This window comes from Homalodisca vitripennis, chromosome 2 (assembly GCF_021130785.1).
Source record: "Homalodisca vitripennis isolate AUS2020 chromosome 2, UT_GWSS_2.1, whole genome shotgun sequence".
NCBI classification, from domain to species: Eukaryota; Metazoa; Arthropoda; class Insecta; order Hemiptera; family Cicadellidae; genus Homalodisca; species Homalodisca vitripennis.
In genome coordinates this window covers 14888846-14911638 of record NC_060208.1, presented here as the reverse complement: position 1 = coordinate 14911638, position 22793 = coordinate 14888846, and the positions used below count along the sequence as shown (strand labels likewise).

Below are 22793 nucleotides of genomic sequence, written 5' to 3'. Positions count from 1 at the left end.
ATTTTACTGAATCAGATAAGTGGTACATGTAGTACATTTTATATTTTTATATGACATGTTTCTTAAGCCATGATTTTAATTATGTATGCATTTAGAACATGAATAATACTTCTATGGGTACTTCCTTTTACAGGTTTAACTCAGAAAGAAATAAGGTAGGTAAAAAAACCTGAACAAAAATGTATTTTTACTTTATGAAAAAAATAATGAATACAGATTTTATTTTGCATTACTTAACTTTTTACAAGAATGGTATAAGGTTCTTCCTGAAAAAAAAAACAAGAGTGTATTCAATTTATCATTTAAAATTAATTGGACTTGGTGAGTCAACCCAGTGGGGAACAAATGGACCCCAAAAGGTTACGATATCATTTACATGTAAATAAATCCCAAAAGATTTCTTAATCACTGAAGACTGGTGAAAGAAATGCTGTAAAGTTCAAAATATGTACAAAAAATTATAAATATCCCAGCCTCGTTCATGGACCAGCTTGGTATGCCATTGCATTCCAATATGGCAGATTTTAATTTTTTTTAAATTTACAACCCTGTTACTTAAATACAGAGAAACAATTTTTAAAAAGTTATGGAATGCAAATAGCTAATATTTTTAAAACGCTTACTTGATTCAAAAGGGCTCTCTACAGATTTTACAGATTAATCCGTAATAATTCAAAATGATGATAATATTATTATTATTAACACTTTTGAGTGCAGATCACGTTTAAAACATTACAGTGAACATCAATTGATGCTTACAGTATAATTATAATGCAAAGGCTATTTCTGAAGAGATTTTGCTAACTTTTAATGTCCGTTTAAAATGTAGAAGCTTTTGGCTGTGTGTGTTTGTATGTTGTTACCTGACATAATCGTTTACAAACAAATACAAAGTACCCACTAGTAACATGTCCGTGAGAAGGTACGAATAGTTGTTATGTGCACATAAAACATGTTAAATATTACAATAAATATTGAAGGAAACAGGATTTTTCCAGACATTTGTATCATTCAGTGATACAAAAAAATTAGTAACACTTTGTACACAGGGTCTTACTGATTTTTTTTCGTATCACTGAACAATGGCAAATGTCTGGAAAATTCCTGTTCCTTTCATCGTCAAAAACAAACTACAAACAAAGGACAAATATGTAAAGGATAAATATGTTTAAAATATTTAGTTTGAAATAAAATTGTTTTGTAACATTTAAGTTATATTTTATAAAAGAATATTTTAATTGTTTGTTCAAACCTAAATTTCTAATACAAGTCTTACAAACTTTAGTATCCCTAGAACAAAGAAAGTAAAAGAATTTCATCAATGTAAGTTATTTATTGTTATCAAATATATTAACTGAATAGTAATGTTTTAAAAATTATAAAAAACTAGCATTTTTGAAAAGAACTAAAGATTTAAGGGTAAGTACTCAATGTTATACTTGTAGTTCAACTCAGTCCAGCTTATTTATGTATTTCAAAATTACCCTAAACAAAATAAAACATGTCCATTTAGTACATGCACTAACGATATTACCTCAACTTAATAACTTCAACAGAAAATACAATTAAAAATTTAGACAGTTTCAAACGATTAACCTTATACAACTAATTATTTTATGTAATTAAATAAACTTAACATAGATCTTATATTCAGTTTTATGTTTTACTTTGACTTATAAAACGTAAACACTCTCAAGACCTGTATTATGTACAAACTAATAAAATCTATAAAATACCACAAAATATTGCATGTTGTCCTTGGACATAGTGTAACAAGATAACTTTGTACTATTTTTATGGAAAATATTCTATGAGTAAAACTATGATGACTTGATGGGCATGATATAGGAAACATGTTACAATCTGTGCTGGGCTGAATATCTAGAGTCTCTCACTCACTGGTTAAAGCTACTTGTTTTGATTTCCATCTAACTATGAGATTCACGGGACCGTTAGGTCCTGAGTCTGTGATCTGCGTTATGGAACGGCACTGACGAATCTTTGGATGTGTTCTGCTCTGAGTAGCAAATCTGCGTCTGCGTGATACCTGCTAGATGCTGATGGAGCTGGGTTTTAGCTCCAGAAACTGGAATGGCACGTGAAGACTGTGGTTGCAGTGTTCCACGACGAGGTGCCCCCGTCGGGGGGAGGCCCCCACCACCACCACTGTGTCACCCTTCAGTAGCGATACTTCTCCTGTCCCATCCTCTGCAACACATAACAGCCTCATTCTATCTGTTTTCCCTCTACCCTTAAAACCCTAGGCACTCGAAGGCATTATTTATAATTTGTCCTTGAAGCTCTAGTGGCCACTGCCATTTTGTTGAAAGCGTGAATTACTTTTTGCCGTAATGTTATCTCGGCTCGTATGTGCAGTTGTACTGGCCAAGTTATATACGTTCATAGCTCGTAAGGCCACTGGCCACCAAACATAGCAGTTATTTTCTAATATTCTCTTTGTTTTTTAATGAATGGGGAGTGCTGAAACCTATCAAGCAGCTGTTTTTTAAAGTATTGTAGGTAAAGTAGTACATTTTAATTAGCCTATAATTCTTTTCAAAACATTGGCTGTGCAAATAAGACGAATGACGTGTAGTGGGCCTATACACTGAAGTGATAGAAGGCATAGAAACTTAGAAAATTTTATTAGAAGATGTTTGCTAACTATTCTTGACTACACATAGGTGTATATTTTTAAAGTTTTATTCCGTAAAAAAATGTAAAGGCTTAGAAAATGTAAAATAGTTCATGTCTGAGTATAACATGACTATAAATGCCCTCTTTATAATATTTTATTTACATATCTTTTTAACAATATACGTATCGGAGTTAAATTTCCCAAATGTATGTTTATCTTTGTATTAGAAAGATTCATTAAAAATAAATTTTAAATTACTTTTAATTTCTTCACTAAACATTTTAAACTGCCATGCAAATAACATGGAGGACTTTGAAAAATAATTCCGATCTGAAGAGGTAAACAACAAATATGGCCGCTGAGCTGTCAATGAAAGTAGTGCGGCCATCTGTGCTGGCCATACGAGTTGCGAGGACAAACTATGGCAGAACTTGGTGTGGCCAGTGCTGCTGGCCTTTCGAGCGCAAAGGGTTAAATTATGAATGTTACAGAAATAACTACTTATTTAAGAAACGTATTATCCTCGCAAACTTTACAAAAGTACTGAAACTTGTATACACAAGAGAGTAGATTGTACAAGTTCCAACTATCAGTGTACCGGCAGGTGATAAAAAGCCATTTTAGACAATATGAATGTATGGTGTTTTTTTTTAATCTTAAAAGCCATTATTATGCTTTTATTTATTATGCTTACTGCATCAGCAATAATAAATGCCTATAAAATAAACATAAATAAAATGCTTTTTTTAATAGTGAAGGCAAAAAATGAAAACGGGTGTTTTGGGTCTGGTACACTTATATAAGAAAATCACCGATCCCATCAACTTCCACCCGAGCTGGCCACTATTAATTTAAGGTGGGCCCTCCCACTACAGACCAGTGACTCTCATAAGTGTACACCAGACTGCAAAAATCCCTAACACAGGTGCATTAAATCGAACCTGTGACTCCAAGGCTAGCTCCCACGTCTGAGAATAGTGCTTTAGACCACACAACCATCCTTACGATGTATTTCAAGTGCGGATACCTCACTTAGTGATTTATCAATCACAGACTGACAAAATATGAAGTCTATGCTTTACGTATTTGGTAAAATAAGTGGCCTATAAAATAATAAAAATTTTACTGGTAAATAATATACGGATAATTTTACTGAACGCTTACGTCAAGATGCGTTGGCGCGCCAATGGGATGCTAACGAGTCAATGCGCACTCCACACTGACATGCCCATGGGTCTTAAAGAGGAGATAAAAGCACATAAAAAACCTTTATTTTATAAGAATTCATATTGCAAGTTTCTGTGTATTGACAATGCGTTAATACTTTTTTCCATTAATTTCACATGGTGTTGATAAAGATTTTTTCAAGTCAGTATTTATTAAATTTTGAAAAGGAGACTGAACCTTATCACATTAGTTAGCATAACATAAGGCAATATGTGGATTAAATTTTTTATTTCGTTATGAAGAAAGAATTTTTTTTAAGATTGTGATGAATACTAACCTGGAAATGGCATCTTCATAATTCTGGTTTGAGGGTATCCAAGCTTGGTGTTGCCAGCGACAGTGTAAGGGCGACTAGGGGGCACCGGAGGCGGTCGTTCCTGCAAATAGTTATGTTACTTTACCAACTTCCAAAGGGAACTCTTAAAAAAGGTTTACAGCTAAAATTAGTTTTACACTTTACAGGGTGTCTAGCAATTATGATAACGTAAATATTGAGTTTAGCTCCCATTCAGCAGTCAGATTTCAGATGCTGCAGTAAGCGGAAGGTAAACTAGAGCTAAACTCGACGTATACATTTAATTAACCCTTCCCTTAAATTCAAAACCCTAAAACTTTATATAAAATAATCTATAAATGTAACACTTTTCTGAGTGATATTGCTGAGTAGTCAGCATGTTCTGGGAGCAACTATTACGGAAATTACAGGACTTACGAGTATGATGATGGTAAATAACAAATGATAACAACACATTTGAATCTGGATATATATAAAAGGGTATCATCATCCATCGTTCACTTTTCCTGAAACCGGAACATAACCCAGAAAGTAACAGATTATTTGCCTACTGCCTTATGAATGACTTCAAATTCTTTTCCAAACTTTTAATGCAAAATTTATATTATACTCCGCTTCTCATGACTTTAATACAAATTCCGGACTGCTAGAAACCCTGCTTGAGTAAATCATGTGGAATTCCACACTCCTGATTTCAATCTTTACTCACACACGTTATCTAATACTTTGGCCATGAACCACATATCCTGTAAATGTTTTTGTTAAGTGGGAATCGGACCTAAGTTCACTAGGCTAGTTAGTAATTTGCTTTTATTTACCAAATCCAAACCGAAGAGCGTACAGGTCTGTTGTATCATCTTCTGATCATACTTCTCGTTGGGGTCAGGAGGGGGCGTACCAGCGATGGGCTGTGGCCGTGGTCGCGTCAATGTTGCTCCTGCGACAGCGGGTGGGTTGGAACTAGCGGGTGCAATACCAGCACTAGACCTTCCCAGCACATTCACCCCTGCAATACACAAGATCAATATTGAATTAATAATAGTTCTGTAACAATACACCCCAACATCAATGTATACTATCTATGGAATTACTCAATTACATACATCTTAGAGATGGGTCATTTGTGATATTCGATACTGCAGCTGTATTCCCTTTATTCTAATACCAAAATTTTTAAAGTTTTTTTATTAAAAAATATTGAATAAAATTAACAGAAGTCTCTAAAGTACTCTTGGTAAGTCAAATTTTTACAATATCACAGACACTGATATACGAGGTCCAATCAAAAAAGTATCCGACCTCGTCGTGTATCGCGGCTTCTGCTGCCAATAATGAGATAAGATTTGTTACGACAATAGTTCCTACTATGATAAGGAAAGGTACAGAGTCTTATCTTGATCTCCCTACTGGTTCGCCGGAGACGGGTCAGTATGTACTGATAAGTCAAGTGCGCGTATCGGTTTTCTCTAACTGTGAAGATGACGGAAAAAGTGGAACAACGTTATTGCATTAAATTTTGCGTGAAACTCGGAGAAAAACAAAGTGAGACCATTCGGAAAATTCAGCTAGCATTCGAAAATGAGGCAATGAGTGTTACGCAGATTAAAGAGTGGTATAACCGTTTCAAAAGTGGTCGAACCTCGGCAGAAAGTGACGTGCGTTCGGGCCGACCAAAAAACAAGTCGAACTCCGGAAATCATCGAGAAAGCAAAAGTTTTGATCTGTGAAAATCGTCGAATGACTGTGGAGGAAGTAAGTACTGATTTAGATGTCAGTTTCGGATCAGCTGAAGCAATTTTAACGGATGACTTGGGATTGCGCCGGGTAGCCGCAAAATTTGTGCCAAAATTGCTGACAGATGAGCAGAAGCAACGGCGATTGGATGTTGCCGAGGACATGCTGCAATGTTGTGAGGATGATGCGGACTTTTTGACATCGATAATAACTGGAGACGAAAGTTGGGTCTATGGATATGACCCTGAGACCAAATTTCAGTCATCACAATGGCAGTCTCCCCAGGATCCTCGGCCAAAAAAAAGCAAGGCAAGTTCGAAGCAATGTCAAAGTGATGCTTACTGTTTTCTTCGACCACCGTGGAGTTGTGCACCATGAATATGCCCCTGAGGGTCAAACTGTGAATGCACAGTACTATTTAAGTGTCCAACGTCGTCTCCGAGATGCGATTCGCCGCAAAAGACCTGACTTGTGGGCGTCTCAAAATTGGCGGCTACACCACGACAATGTGCCAGCTCATTCTTCCCAGCTCATTCAAACTTTTTTGGCAAAACACGGCACTCCGCAAGTTCCTCAGCCTCCGTACTCTCCAGATATGGCTCCATACGATTTTTTTGGCTCTTCCCCCACCTCAAAAAACCATTGAAAGGCACCAGATTTGAAAGTCGAGAAGCAATTATGAAAAAAACAACGGCTGATCTCATGGCGATGCCGAAAAGTGATTTTCAAGACTGCTTCCAGAAGTGGAAACGTCGCTGGAATCGTGTTGCTTCTCAGGGTGCTTATTTTGAAGAAAATTAACGCCAGCTTTTTTCAGGTAACTTCAGTTTTACGTTGCACCAAAAGGTAGGATACTTTTTGATTGGCCCTCGTATAAAGGTGAAACCCAAATCTTCAGATGAGTCTATTCACGGACAACAGTGGATCAGTAGAACACAAATTAACGATTTCTTAAACGTGTTTTCATCGTATTTTGTGTATGAAAAGACGTAGATAGAATAAATAATTACCGTTTTATTAAAAATATTTATGCTACAGTCTGTATTTTCCATACTACTTATTTTCACTCATTACCATAAGTCTGCAGAGTTTATTCGCGGACAACAACTGATGGGCAGTACGCAAATTACCATTTACCAATGAAAACATATAAAACTAAAATAAACTAACAAACTATTGTACTTTTTTGTTTGATTACTGTGGAGGATTCTTCATCTTAACTTTGCCTGGTAAAATAAAACACTTTACTTTACTTTATTTGTACTTTAATAATATTTAGCTTCCAGTTCTTATTTCCTATGTCTAAATTTGCCAGCATATATCTGCCCATGCATGGACATATGTGTAGTGTATAAATATGTTCTCTATAAGAGTATGTGTATGTTTATATTAAAAGTGTTTTATCATGACTAAGGGCGGCTTACTGCTCGTGCTGACAAATAAAAGTTTCAAATAAAAGATCTATCTAAGCTGTTTATTATACAGCTTTTCTGAACTTACTGTACCACTCATATATTGACCGAAACACCTTCATCATATTTTCCTTCCTTATCCTTAAAGAAAACTAATGTTCATTATCACTGACCGACACTGTTGCCGTTAGATGCTTGATGTAGCTCCAGGTTACGTTTTAGGGTGGGCCACCGTCGCCGCAGCCGCCAGCCCCGCCATGTGGACTGTATCAACACTGCTGCCACGTGGCGGGTTTCCCATCGTACACTCTCTAGTTGCTGTCTCACTCCCTCACTGTCAAAATACAAATATCATTTTGCTACCTTTCAGTAATAACATTAATATTATTCTAAAATATGTAATAAATTAAATATTCTTGGCTGTTTACTGATCTGAAATTCTTTCACTGTAACAATTTCACAGTAATCTGATTTTGGATTCAGAAAATATTAATAAGAATAATGGGAATTTCAAAATAGATTTAAATTTAACGCTTTTAAGGCCTAATGGCCGTAATATATATCCGTCAACTGTTTCCTATATTACTGGCTAGCTATAGTTCCAAATGCTATGAAATTCGAGATTCTTGTACCAAACTGTATATGCAATAGAGAAATCAATTTTACTTTTTTTTAACCTCTATGCAGTTGCTACTCTGGCATAAACAACTTTTTGCAGAGGTTAAGGTTAACATGTACTGCTTTGTTCGGCTGCTACGAAGTTAGTATGTTTTGTGTTCTTAAGTTAGTTCTTTTACAGTTCCGTCTAAAAATAAGTACATTATGAGTAGAAGAAAACACAAAAGATCCCCAACCAGTGAAAACACGCTAATAATACCAGCACAGCTGCTGGTGTCTCCAGAAAAAGCAGCAGATATAATTGTAAAAAGTACAAAAGAGGTATACACCCTCTGTTTTGGTGAACACCATTGTTTACTTTAAATGTAGACTATGTAATTGTAAACAGTGTTCAATAACTTTTTTTATTAAGTTTTTTGTGATAGTTTAAATTTCTATTGCTTTTCACTTTCATTTTGATGATGAGAGACTCAGTAAGGAAGACAGGAGGACATTTCAGAAGACTTTGCCGTAAATCAGGAGCAGTGTTAACTTTTAAGAGATCGGCCACATCTAATAAAGGTAGGCACTTCAAAATTGGTACATTGACTATGTATTAAGTCTATTTTATGACTATATATATGTGAATATAGTGTAATATTAAGTTTAGTATTTATTACGTTTTGTCAAACTTAAAAAAATAATACAAAACATATGCTTAAAATTTGTTTATTTTTTAAAAGAAGTAAAATATTTTTTCCTTAAAAGATCAATTAGTAGTGAACAGAATCAAAAAATAATTGTTAATTTTCAACCAGAAATAACAATATGATTTTTTTCTGTAAAACTCTACTCTGAGGCTGAAAATGCCTTGGCCTTTTTAGTAGACCGGCATTTAGGAGGATAGTATTTTTAGCACATCACAAAAAAATGTGTCGGCCTTAAAACGGGTTAATTCATTATTTATGTTAAGTGATATGATTGTAGTGACCGATAGTACATATAGCTAATCTATCTATACTAAGGAGTAAAGACTTACCTAAGAAAGATGTGCCGCTTGCCAAATGCCCAGCTGGTGCTGACCTGGCTCGCTGGCTGTTTGAGGTCCTGCTTCTCGTCGAGACACGTCAAGATCAGCCGACAATCCTCCATCGTCTTCTCCTCACAACGCCGTAACTTACTGAATGGTGCCAGCAGTCGGTAGCGAGAGTTGAAAGCCTTGAACCTCATGCGATGGGGGTAACCTACAAACAATTTTCTTCTGTAGTAAACAATTTTGAAAAGTTATATGCTTTGGACATTGGCACCAACATACAATCAAGGACGGATCCAGTACTGATTTTTGGATGGGGCCATCTTGATTTCAGTTTACCATGATTATCTTCACTGTACATGTGATTTTGGATTTCAACACAATAAAAATCAAATGAACTAATTCTTGAAGTTTAGTTAGTTAGTGCCAGGGAAGCAAACAGAGATCTAAGAGCTAGATTGAACATCCCACTGCATGTTGGTAAGGTTGTCAAGACCAGGTGCAAGTGAGCGAGGGATCTTAAGAGGAAAGAATCTCATCCCAAATAACCAGATCCCAGATAAAGAAGAAACTATGCCTCTGAGGCAAACAACTAATGACAGCGAGGATGTTTGTACTTGGCACCTGATTTAGGCAGCAATGTTGGAGATCACATATACAGGACTTCAGGAAAGTGTTTCCACCAAGAACAGATTCCAAATGTTATCCACCAAGAACAGATTCCAAATGCTATCCACCAACAAAGGAAATGAGGTGTCTCAGCTGTTTTCAGGTCCTGAGCATTGATAAGGATTCTATCCCGAATTGTAGTGTACAAGGAATTTACTGATTGTGAAAGGTTTTGGTTAGTTTAAACTCCCAAACCAACAAGACCTGTGGGGACATCAACAGGATCTGGTATTGGTGAGTTTGGATTTAATATACATTAAGAAGCCAGTGGAGGATTCAGAGAGCCTTGAGAGGCAGGCCACCACTCTGGCTCAACCATCTGCATCTGCCTACACTGTCCCCATTTAAAAAGCCAAAACATTCTATGAACTTGCTTCAACGTACACTCCAACTAGAAGATGCAGATAAATGATAAGCCATGGTGGCCTGCACTCAAGCTACAAGATTATAAATAGTCCCATGCTAAATCTTATAAAAACTTTTAGGATCCAACCAAAAGCTGTTAAAGTGTACACTTCCAAAGCAATTGAGCAAGGAATAGCTTCAGTCATTGGCATCAGATGGATATAACACTTGCTTTGAACAAACATACACCATGTTAACAATATGGTAGGTTGTTGTGGTATGGATCTATCTGCTCTGTTTTGTTCTACGAAAGCCACTGCAATGGTGGATGTTAAGTGATGTTATGTATATTTATTAACTACACATAGTTTTCACAATAATCTTAAGTTCTTCCTTTAATCTGGGTTAATAAATCAATTACCTTTTCCAAGGACTAGTAAGATACATTTCTTTCATACAAGTCTGTGATTTTATGTTGAACAACTTTATTACTATTTTGGGTTTTACTTTGCAAGAGTTGGTATCAGTGCTTAATTTTAATTATGAGTCTAAGACAAAGAATTACGAACTTTGAATTGTGTCATCAAACTGTGTTGATTTTAATTCAAAATTTAATGAGTTGCAACCCAAGCAGAGAATTTCTGTTGTTTCATTCATTTGTTTTAATCCTTGTGACCTGCAGTCTTCTTCCAGGCTGTAATAAATGAAAAGCATTTCAACAATGACCTACCTCCAGCCATTAGATTGACAGTTTCCAGTACTTGTAGGGAACGGATCTGCTTCATAACTGTGGCCTTGTCGAATCTCCCAGGCACTTCGGCCGCATTGGCTCTCAGGCAGCGCACAAAGTGAGGCCGAGCGTGGACCAGGGTACGCAGCAAGTTGTCCAGTCGCGTGTGGAAGTCTTGAGTCAGAGTGGATACCGGCTCGTCACCATTCAATCTGTCAGACATAAGATCCTACTTATTAACTATCAAGAGTAAGTTGAATAATTATGATTGAATATAACTCGTAAAATAAACAATAGAAATTTGATATAGAGAAAGAGATATTTTAAAAAAAGCAGATTACAAATTAAGGTAGTTAGAATTTTTCATTTGTATCCATTGTCAAATGATTGTTTCTTTATATTTTATCAATGGTAATAAAATCTAGTTAACCTATTGCTTGTTTAGAAAATTTACTACAATTCCCTTTGTGCGAGAATTTTTTTAAATTTTCCATTTGGTCATGGTGTATGTGTTGTATGTAGGTCAACTCCTTTTCTTTATCAATGTCTTATTCTGCTTCTTTGCTGTTTGAGTACTAATAATGCTGCCTCTTATGCTGTGCATAAACGCTTGCCTTAAAGAGGGTGTGTTTCCTACTTCACAGAAAGTGTCCAGAGTTGTGCCGGTGTTCAAGAAGAATGACAGAAACCAGGTCTGTAACTACCGTCCTGTATCTCTTGTGCCTTGTATTGGTAAAATCATAGAACATGTTGTACATAGGCAATTGTGTACCTTTTTAAGTGAGAATGATATTTTTTCAAACTCACAATTTGGTTTCCGTAAAAATAGATCGACAGTTGATGCCCTTGAGTCCTTAATTTCAAAAATGTTACAGGCTTTCGAAGACGGACGCCTTGCTCAGATCACAGCTTGTGATCTGAGTAAGGCGTTTGACTGTATTGACCACCAGATTCTTTTGGAGAAACTTAATTATTATGGTGTTTGTGGTCACCAATTAGATTTCTTTAAATCGTACTTACTTGGAAGGTCGCAATATGTAGATAATGGTAAGGATCAATCTAAAAAAGTTGAGGTAAATGAAGGTGTGCCTCAGGGATCTATATTAGGCCCAACATTGTTTCTTTTGATTATGAATGATCTGCCAAATAATATTAGTCGATCCTTTACCGCTATGTTTGCGGACGACACTACTTTTTTAAGTGTTGACAGTGATGTAAATAGTCTTTCATTAGTAGTAGAAAACACCATGAAGCAAGCAGTAGATTGGTTTGCAGCAAACAGTTTAACACTGAATCAGGGCAAAACCCAAAATCTTTTATGTAGCTTAAAAAATAGTGTAAGCCTAGGCCATATTGAATCCATCACAGAAATTAAAATATTAGGAATAATAGTAGATAATAAGTTAACTTGGACTCCCCAAATAGAATCAATGTGCACAAAGTTAGCCAAAGTAATTTACTTGCTCAAGAGTCTTTCTTCCATGTTACCATTACAATATTTACGTATAGTTTATTTTGCCTTTTTTCATTCTGTGATATGTTATGGTGTTCTCCTGTGGGGAAACAGCAGTCATGTAAATAATATTTTATTGCTTCAAAAGAAGGCCATTAGGATTGTTACCAAATCTCTAGTCAAAGCTCATTGCAAACCCCTTTTTGTAGATAGTAGAATTTTAACTGTGATAAACCTGTATATATTTGTCTGTGTGGTAAATGTGAAAAAAAACTCAAATTTAGTTTCCGTACATAGTGATGTTCACAATCATGACACTCGCAATCAGTCTAAGGCAGTAATCCCACTTTGCAGATTAAGTAAGAGTACAAATAGTTACAATGTTGTTGGCCTCAAGTTGTACAATAAACTACATATTGCATCCAAGTCCTTACCTCTTAGTCTATTTAAGGTCAGATTTCACAAATGGTTAATTGCTAACCCTTTTTATGACTTAAAAGATTTTTTAAAGTTTGATAATATTATAATTTAACTAGGGCCTACTTGTTATATAGACTATTATTTTAGGCTACTTATGTTTCATACATTTAAATTATTGTAATAGCCTAACTTATTGTTACAAATTGACTATGTCTATCACATTTTTGTAATGTTTAATGACAATAAAGAACTTATGACTTATGACTTATCGATAATTAATTGAATAACACGTCACATATTATAAACATATGTATTTTTAGAAGATTAGCAATTCTCACTTATTCTATAGTAATAAATATTGCTATTGTAAAAAAATAATTTCTAGTGAAAACCTACATTCTTCATTACCAATGTATTATGCTCAAGGGGATAAACATAATTTACAGCTTTTCCTCAGATGTCAGACACCTTCCAAATGTGCCCAAAAAGGTCGAAATGCATTTTTAAATTGTCCACCACTTAATTTAGATTTCTCACATTATAGGAAATTGAAGCATGCTAACCCGATATCTGAGGCTACACACTCAAGAATCATGACTGTAGAGATCATAGGCAATGATATCAGCTAGCCTGAAACTCGTTCTCAACACTGAAAAATGAAATATTTAAATACATCCAAATCTTCCTTGCCTACTGAATGTATTGTGTATATTGCAGATAATTCAATAGAAAGTTATGAAGTGCAATGAGAAATAAAAAGTTTTAAATGACAATGCTTCTATGTATAGATATAAAGACTTCACTTACAAGTCAGAATGAGACGTAGGAGAGATCCTGAAGCTGACTCCTCGGGGAACTGTCTCCACAGAGTATAAAGCCTTTAGCTCACTGCCAAAGAGGTGTGTGGCAAAACCGAAGTTGCATGACTGCTTGTGAAATACTGCGACTAGATCGTCCGGCACCACATCTTTGTTGGTATCTGTCAACAATTGTTATTGAATCTCAATTTAGTTTATATAAAAGTTTTTTTACCAATTTCAACTGTAACTTGATTACAGTACAATTGTAAATTAAAAACATGGTCATGTCAAAAGAATTAAAACTATTGTAGTTGTATTGTTCATCAATATATTAAAAAATTTAACCCTTTTTCTACTAGACAATTTGATCATTGCCTGTTTCAATGCAGGTCATCTACCAAAAGCATGTCACTGCAAACATTTTGCACTGTTTTACATCCATATTAATATCATTTATGGTCATATAAAGCTAGAATTAGTTTTGATGTGTTTCTAAAAAAACCATATTGTTAGGAAACAGTATGACTTGTATTAAAATGTTTTTTCCACATTAATTAGTAATGGGCATAGTTATGCAATAGGGAATCAACCCACAACATATTTAAATATTTATATTTATTCCCATTTGATAAATGAAATTCTTACTTTTGTTTTGCAAAAATGATCCAACCCATACAAGCCCTAAAAAACATTATAAATCTCATAATGAACCAACCCACACACAACGGATTCTCTACATTTTAGTTATACAACAAAGATCCAATCGACTGGATCATTATTGCCCAACAAAATTAAACTATGCTCCAGTGGATCCAATCATATTGGAAGTGGGATGGATCCATTTTGCAAAGCAAAGCTTCCAGAATAACAGTGCATTGTATTGTTATCTGCCAGTGATTTTATTATTGTGGAGTGCAAGTACTATTCCTATGTTACATTTTATCAGTTTCTTAAACCATAATGTATGGTAATTATTCATCTAGAGGTTACGTGTAACCTAGAAAAGATACGTGTAATATATGCGACTCATTGAAAGCCAGAATTTGATAGTGAGAAAAAACTAGATGTGAAAATCCCAATTGATGGAAAAGAGAGATGAACATAATTATGTGTGCACAGGAAATGAGCTGGGAGGCCTTGAGAAATGACATACAACAGGCAAAGGCAAGAGATTATATAGAAACTATCACTTTTGATTTGGAAAAAGACTTTATCTCTGCCCAAAATTCTGAATAATGTTGTATATTATAAGAGACAGCTTTCTGTCTACAACCTTGGAATTCATTCTGCTAAAGCTAACAAAGGATACTGTTTTGTGTGGTTGGAAGGGGAGGTTGGATGCGGTGCGCAAGAAATCAGTTCATGTTTACAGCAATATATTTTAAAATATTTAGACAAAAAACAAATGGTTACCCATATTAATTTATGGTCTGACTCATGTGGAGATCAAAACCGAAATATAAAAGTATTTTTGATGCTTCACAGAATTTTGATGAATGAACCTCCCAACTCAAATCAGTATCTTTAACATTTCTAGTGCCAGGTTCACTCTTCCTAACGGCACTGATTTTTCATTCATCGAATTAGCGCTAAAAGATGCAACAGCGTAGGTATAGTCTGGAAGATTATATAAATTTGATGAGGAAATGCAAAAAGAAGAAACCATTAACTGTAGAAAAGTTGAAAATGAAATGTTTTTCTCAGCAACATTAGAAAGAGGCATCACGAACCAGAAAAAAAGATATACAGGTACAAGGTAAGCCTATAAGTTGGCTGAAAATGAGGGAGTAAGTATTTTCAAACAAAGCCCATTTATTTTGAATATAAAGACAAGTAGTGACTTTGTTACACCCTACACAGAAATTGATATTCAAAAGAAACAAATAAGCCAGGTCAATGGGAATAAGCCTATTCACTCAAAGATTTAGAAAAATTCTGGCCTAAAACCCTTTAGCATCAAAAAATTAAATGATTTGAAGTCCATCTTATACCTTATACCTACAAAATGCTAAGCCCTTTTACAAAAACATTGTTGGTAGTGGAATCGATAATCGATGACATAGATGGATATAATGTGGAAACTTTAGATTTTGATTACGAGGAAGATGATTATTTAAATGAACAGCGTGAAAAAAGTGCTTTACAAAAAATATGGATAAATTAAGCGTTTAAAAAGTTTAGACTATAGTCATAAGTTAATAAAGTAGACGATGTACAGCAATAGTGTTTGATTTAACCACTTATTTTAGTGGTTTTAGCTACTAAACCAGTGTTTTTGTGGTAATTATGGTTGTTTTATTAACCAGAAAGAGAGAAAACCTACCTACAATATAACAAACAAAGTTCATAAACTATGTTGATTAATGTTTATTGCAATTAAAAAGTGTATCTAACCATTAATGTTTTGTTTTGTAATATAGATTCAACCCACAATGATCTTTGTTTGCAAATTTCCAATAGACGATATCATAAAATTGCAATAAGAATCCAAGCCACAAATTAAAACAAAAACTAAAAATATAGATTATTTGGCCACTAAAGCTAATTAAAATTAAGTTTAGAATATTATAATACAATGTTAAAAGAAATCCCTACAAATTGTACTCTGAACATACATTTTTTTTTTGTAAAGGTAAAGTCAATTGTATTTTTTCTCAAAACCAACATCGTGAGGAATGGATCCCTATTGCATAATTATGCCCCACCAGTTGATACACAATAAACAGTATTTATGAAGCAATTAAAAAATTGTAAAAATAAATTTTTCTTTGGGGTTTTATGAAATAATACAAATAAATTTAATCTACATTTACAAATATGGAGATTACATACATAATAAAGTAAATAGCTTTTTTTATTAAAATAATTCAGTCTTGTTAATCTACAAACTAAAAAATGAACCTGTCAAACACTAAAAAAGTGCAAGCTATTTTTAAATTATTCACATTTTTCCAAGTCTTAATTCCAGACATTTACCTGGAGTGACAAAGAGGGTAGCACTTAATGTGTCCTGCCTTTTTGCTTTATGCACACATATTGTGGATTTCATTCCATACAAGAATTATCTATATATAAAGTGTTTCCCAGAAATATATATATATATATATATATATATATATATATATATATTCTATATATATATATATTTATATCTATATCTAAGGATTTCCCTGGAAAATTACCGGATTCCAAGGGTAAATATGTAGCTCCAGAGAATTTTTGGGTTAAAATATCAGTTCTCTTCTTTTTTTTTTTGAACAAAAATTAAACATGTTCTACTTTATATAACACAAAAATGTTGTGTAGAACTCGTAATTAGAATCAAAAGTATAAACTATTTGTGACTATATTACATCATATAATCAATGCCAAAGCTAAATTCACTTTTTCCTTTACACTCAGTCTATTATTATAATCCTGTAGCTTTCTTTCAGTCTGTTATGAATTGTGAAAGTTATAAGAGACAATGCAAAATAGGCAAGACTATCAAATGTAAAAATGTACAGATTTCTTTACAAGTAGTTTTTGCAGAAAGATTTTATAATTTGCATATGTAGAAAAAGTGTTTTATATTGCTTTCTCAATTGACAAAAAAAGAATACACTAACAGTCGAGTAATTTAAAAGAATTTCATGCTTTAAAGATATCTTTAAATTATATTCTCTACAGACTCATAACAACAACTCAACCACTTAATATTGGCCTCTCTCAGACCCATGCTCAGACCGGTTTTCTCGGACAATTTTGCTGGAGCCCACCACACTTGTTTGGGGGAGGGTGGTGATACATGATACATGGTGATACAAGCGGAATATCCTTTCCTTTTCAGCCAAAGCTGAGAACCACCCTGGCCTCTCTACTGATTAATAAATGCTACAGGACAAATATTTTTGCTAAAAAGTCTGGAGAGCTCGTAGCACTACAAAAATGTCTATCCCAGCTTAAACTCTGGATATACAAGATATTAGGACTGTGATTGAATTATGTAATTTACATGAGGCCTAAGTGTTGCTGGTTAGTATGGAATGTAAGAAGTAGCGAACCTAGGAAATCCGTGGCATCGTAGATGACTCGTCCAGCGAAGTGTTGGATGCCGAAGCTGCGAGGTTCCAGAGGCTTGGGCTCAATGAGTCTTGGATTGTGTCTGTGCTGCGCTTTCACTTTGGCGATGTAGGATTCTGATGAGCCACGTATCGAACACTCCACGTCCAGCATGCTGAGGAGGCCTGTGCGCTGTACAGTCAAAATGACAATTTATTAGTGCTTAAGGTAATTCCCAACACACCCTGCATATATTAGATCTTGGGCTTAACCCTTTCCACTCCATTTATATGTATACTGTGTATTTCTCAACTATACTGGATGAAAATAATTGTATTTGTATGTTCTGGTTGTTGGAGTTTTATATGCTGTTACACTTACGTTTACACTATGCACATTTTTCTCAATACAAAACACATATTATCTATCCATAGTTATTTTTTCTATATTGTAGTTTTTTTAACAAACTCTGAAGTATAATTCAGATAATTCCAGGAGTGTTTCACAGAAATAAGATTCTCTTTCCTTCCACCCTTTAATGACTTATTACGGAATACTGCGCAATCTTTTGTAGAATTTTTAAAATATTGTATAAGAAAACTGCAGAGATTTTTTACTTTTTTGCTCTACCATAGGCATTGGTTGATTGCACGGTTTGCATAAGTAAAAAAAAATAGCTGAAAATATCCTAGGTCATTTAGTTGTACGAAAATCTGAATCACCAGTGAAATTAAATACTTTTATAGTGTGGCACACCATTTTTTAAATTATCCAGCGATATAAAGGATAAAGAAAGTTACTGAAATTCTCTAGATGTTCTGAAGGTTTAGAGAGAGAAGAAATATAATACTATAAGCCAACAAAAGTTAAGATAGAATGAGGGTGAGATTATGAGTTGGCTATTTTAGAATATTACTTTATAATTCACCACAATATTTTCTCTCTTGTCCTCTTCAGCCCTGAGGATTGTGATATTGTAGATCAAACTTTCTCACTCAGGTTCACTTTAAAAAGATTGTATTAATGAAAACATAAAAGATGTGATAAAGACCAGCAACCACGTAACATCTGTAAGAACGATGTTTGAAAGCAAAGAAGATTGGCAAGCTTTTGCAAATTTCATGTAGTAATTGAATCAAAATAGTAATAAATGTAATGAAATATATTCTGTTTTTTTTTTCCGAGGGAAAGAGACAATTGTCCCCGCACTTAGTCCTAAAAAGGACATTTGCGCCTTCCTAACTTATATTTGTACCCTCAGAATCTGAGACTTTTTACAGAAGCCGATCAGATTTGGGGGACTTCTGTTCTCTAATGACCTTGGGACTGAGGAGATATGCCCCTAGGAATATTTTCCGAATTGTAGATATGGCAGGACAGTTTAACCATATGTGCTCCGCTTATTCCTCCGCTTCTCTGCAGAGTCTGCATTCATCGGTCTGGCTAATGTCCACCTTTATAAGGTGTTTTCTAAAGGGGCCATATCCTGTCAGCATTCTTATCATCATTCTTATATCCTCCTTACTCTTGTCTAGGAGAGATGCCCACCCATTAGCATAAGGAGATAAACATTTTTTATTGTCTTAATCCTGAGGCCCAACAGCAATTAAAGTATCTTATCCTTTTTTCCCAATCTTTTACAAGAGCTTTGCTGTAGGAGAAAGCTATCCTGCAACCCGGCTCTGGCACCACCATAAAGGACTCTGTTCCCTTTTTTGGCGAGGGTATCTGCTTTTTCATTACCATGAATGAGAGATATTTAATGGTCCAGCACCCAACCGATATTCTGTTCGAAAACAGATAATTAGGATTTAATTTTAGACATACCCAGGGAACTGTTAAAAGACACTTCTCTATTAGGATTCAGTGAGTCATGTTATAGAACTGACAGAATCCATAACAAAAAATGTATCTTGAGAATAAATTTTGAACTATTTTTGCAAAAGATTACTCAAGAACTTAAGAATATAAGAAACAGAGTTATTGAGGAGCACAGTAAAAATACTTGTCCTTATTCTCATTAGCCAATTTCAGAAAAAAATAATTCTTACAAGTGAGGATATTAGGTCGATGCAGGGCACATTGTCCACGTAATCCACCTCAACGTCACAGTGAATGCCCTCATCTCTGCAAGACTCGATGCTCGACTTGAAGATATGGGTGTTGTAGAAGTGTTGCATTGTTTCGGCGCAGAGGTTTATACACAAGTGCTCCAACTGACTTGGCTGCAAAAAACATTACGTAGGTACAATAAATAAATAACAAAAACTTAGATAAAATGTTGTATTGATAAAAAGAGTATGGGAGCATCGGAGACATACAAGTACCTCACGTATCAAGGCTATTTTCCGTTGGTCGTATTCAAAGACAGAGTACATGCAGTTATGTGCCTCAAACAATGGACGGTGACTTTTTGTCTTGTAGGATTATGTTATGGTCGATGAACTAAATGGTTACTCGATTCTGTTACTGTGAATATGTAACTCGCTTGTCTTCCAGCGGAAACTGTTTACTGTATGACCGCCTAATACGTGCGGCATCCAAACAGGCCCTTACCAATTAGTCTAAAAAGGAATAGCTACATATAGTGTAAAATCAACATGAAGTACAATAGCATTCAAATGACTCCATTCTATCATGAAAGCTGTATGAAGAACAATAATTGTTCAGGAAACTACTAGAATACCTCTCTAATACATGTAAGCTTAACCAATGTCCACCCTAGATGCAACAAGACTGCACATTCTGCCTTATTTGAACTGACTTAAAACATAACACAGCATCTTGGACAGGAAATACTCCTACAAATTTAGATAAAGTCCTCATTCAACACTGAAAGAGCTATCACATACAAATATGATAATTTATACGAAAGCTAACCTCAAACAATATAACAAATGACATTTTTCAAACAATGATCAGATCAGCTGATATCAGACAGAGGCCGGTGGATGTATAATATACTGTAACTGACCAAGCATTTGAGACTCAATGCTGCTTTTACAAATAGTGACTTACTTTGGGCTCTTCAAAGCCGAACATGTCTAGGATGCCAATAAAACCGTCTGTGGCATGCCTCACAGCGTTGTTGAGGGCTGCCATGGACTTGCTGGACTTGGAGCCGGCTGTGCCCACCGTTGACGCGTGCTGACTCGCCACCTGCACAACATCAAACTTAGTTTGTAATTTTTTAACCTTAACCTCTTAAAGACTTATGACAAGTTTGCTTAACACTGGATAAGGACCACTGATGAGTCATCTCATCACGCACCAATGTCCTGTTGAAACTAAGTTATACACGATGCTACAACCAACTATAATGTAGATCAATTTTACAACAGAAGAGGGCACATGTGAAAACTAAAAAGAAGGGTTTCTGTGGAATACTTATAATAATAAAGTCGATTGGCATAACTTAGATTTTTTTTACTGACTTGTTACACTGGAACCAAATATATGAGGCAACTACCAAGTAATTTTATTTTAGAGCAAAACTTTAGCAAGTTTAAAAAACAATGAAACCAATGTTTGCTTGCAAGACCTTTCTATTGCAGGAGTTGGCTGAAGGAAGGACTAATGTTTGTCAATAGCTTTGGCTGGTGACATATATAATTATTATTCGTTTGTAGTTCTAGAACTGAACTGAATGGTTGTAAGTTTAATATTCTTGATGCTATTCAATGTTTTAAATGTAAAACAACAGTTCATGAATATATAGACATTTTATTTTATTTTCTGATTTATTGGGTTCTTTGGTGAAAAATGGTATACTTAGTAGTGAAACACCAAAATAAACATTAACCCTTCTAGTATTACTATGTCTAGTGTTGTCATACTCCAAGTAGTCTAAGGAAAAATATCTATTTAAAGAGGTAATTTTGTTATTTTTAATTTGTTTTTTCATTATTGAATAGTAAATATACATACATAAAATGTCTTGACCCAATAAAAAAATATAAGACCAAAAATATAAAGTTTTAAAAAGTTCAGCAAGCAAAAACATTTGAATTTTATAGGTAATACATACAAACACACACACACATACATACACATGTAGAAACTAGTATTTTAAATAAAAAATTGTTATTGAAACATATCTTTTTTACAATACAAGTACAGTTTTCAAGAGTGTTTCGTCATAAGATCTTGGAACTTCGTAATCTCAAAAACTAATCTTGACTGATTAATTTAAGCAAGAGCCTAATTGTTTGGGATCAAAATCCTAGAGGTCTATCTCTCTTTGTATTTGATGACGTGCTACGATAAGTGGAAATTTTCTTGCTCAGGGAGCTAATTAACTGAAGGGAGTATCAAATCACATAACACACCCAAATTAGAATGAGGTTTATTATTTTATTAAAATGAATGTGTTTATCATATATAATATATAATGATATACTGATAGTACTTGCCTCAGCTTGGTTGTGGACAGATTCATTGGAGTCCGAGCTGAGCGTGCCGAGCGTAGAGCCGAGGCGCTTGAGACTATTGGCTCGCCTCACGATCGTAGCAACAGTACGGCAGTACAGCGCCTTAGCTAGCGAGTCTCTCGTCATGTTCGACTGGAACACCAGTGCCTTCATCTTAGAGTTATTGTTTCATATGTAATAATAAAGTTGTTTGAAGCCATAATATTTGTAATATTTTATATTACATTAGTTTACATTAGAATGGAATGATATGTGGAATGTAATGGTCATTATTGTCAAGATTTAACCCTTTAGTGCCAATTTCAGTACATAAGAGCGATTCAAGAACGGATGAATGATGACAATCTCCGTACATACAAATGGCATGAAAATTACTGAAGAATGCCATTATTACCTTTTCTTATTTTTAGTATAAAAAGTGAACTATAATCCATAGTTGTAGTTTTTTAATTGAATTTAATTTTTATATTAAATGAACAATAGTACAATTTGTAGTTTGCTTCTTACACTATGTCAATTATAACACAACCCTACATTGTCGAATTAATAATATAATACATTGGGTTTTTTTGTTTACTATAGAACAATTTTTGTTATAAACATCATATTAGTTTTTAAAAGCATCTGCTTTTATGTATGTTTTTAATCAATACCAGTGGACACATATATGTAGAAACATTGAGATTTTCTTATTGATTTTAGGCTAATAATACTGAACAGGGAATAAAATTACTCACAATAAGTTTTGTTTTTTAATTTGTACAGTTTTGAATGTGGACTCCATTTTTTTTGGCCATAACACTTGTTTTGGATTGCTGAAAGACTTCAGAAGTGATAGTCATACCATGTTCCATAAAATCAACAATTAAGATGCTCTTAGCATCCCAAAAAGTAAAAAAAAACTATAGCCATGACCTTCCTCACTGACAAAATTTCGTAGGTTTTCTTTTTCTTGCTTAGTGAAGCGGT

General features: G+C 34.4%; 1 protein-coding gene across 1 annotated transcript in view; it reads right to left on the bottom strand.

Annotated features, from left to right (window-relative positions):
* Positions 1-462: 462 nt before the first annotated feature.
* LOC124353584 (unconventional myosin-IXb) overlaps positions 463-22793 on the bottom strand; it is a 133601-nt gene continuing 111270 nt past the window's right edge. The window contains exons 9-19 of the mRNA XM_046803488.1: positions 21807-21956; positions 20413-20553; positions 19446-19619; positions 17397-17586; positions 13361-13532; positions 10681-10892; positions 8943-9147; positions 7480-7640; positions 4979-5166; positions 4143-4242; positions 463-2208 (exon numbers count right to left, since the gene is read on the bottom strand). Coding sequence (XP_046659444.1) covers positions 2051-2208; positions 4143-4242; positions 4979-5166; positions 7480-7640; positions 8943-9147; positions 10681-10892; positions 13361-13532; positions 17397-17586; positions 19446-19619; positions 20413-20553; positions 21807-21956 — 1851 coding nt within the window. The 3' untranslated portion in view covers positions 463-2050. The remainder of the gene's footprint in view (positions 2209-4142; positions 4243-4978; positions 5167-7479; positions 7641-8942; positions 9148-10680; positions 10893-13360; positions 13533-17396; positions 17587-19445; positions 19620-20412; positions 20554-21806; positions 21957-22793) is intronic.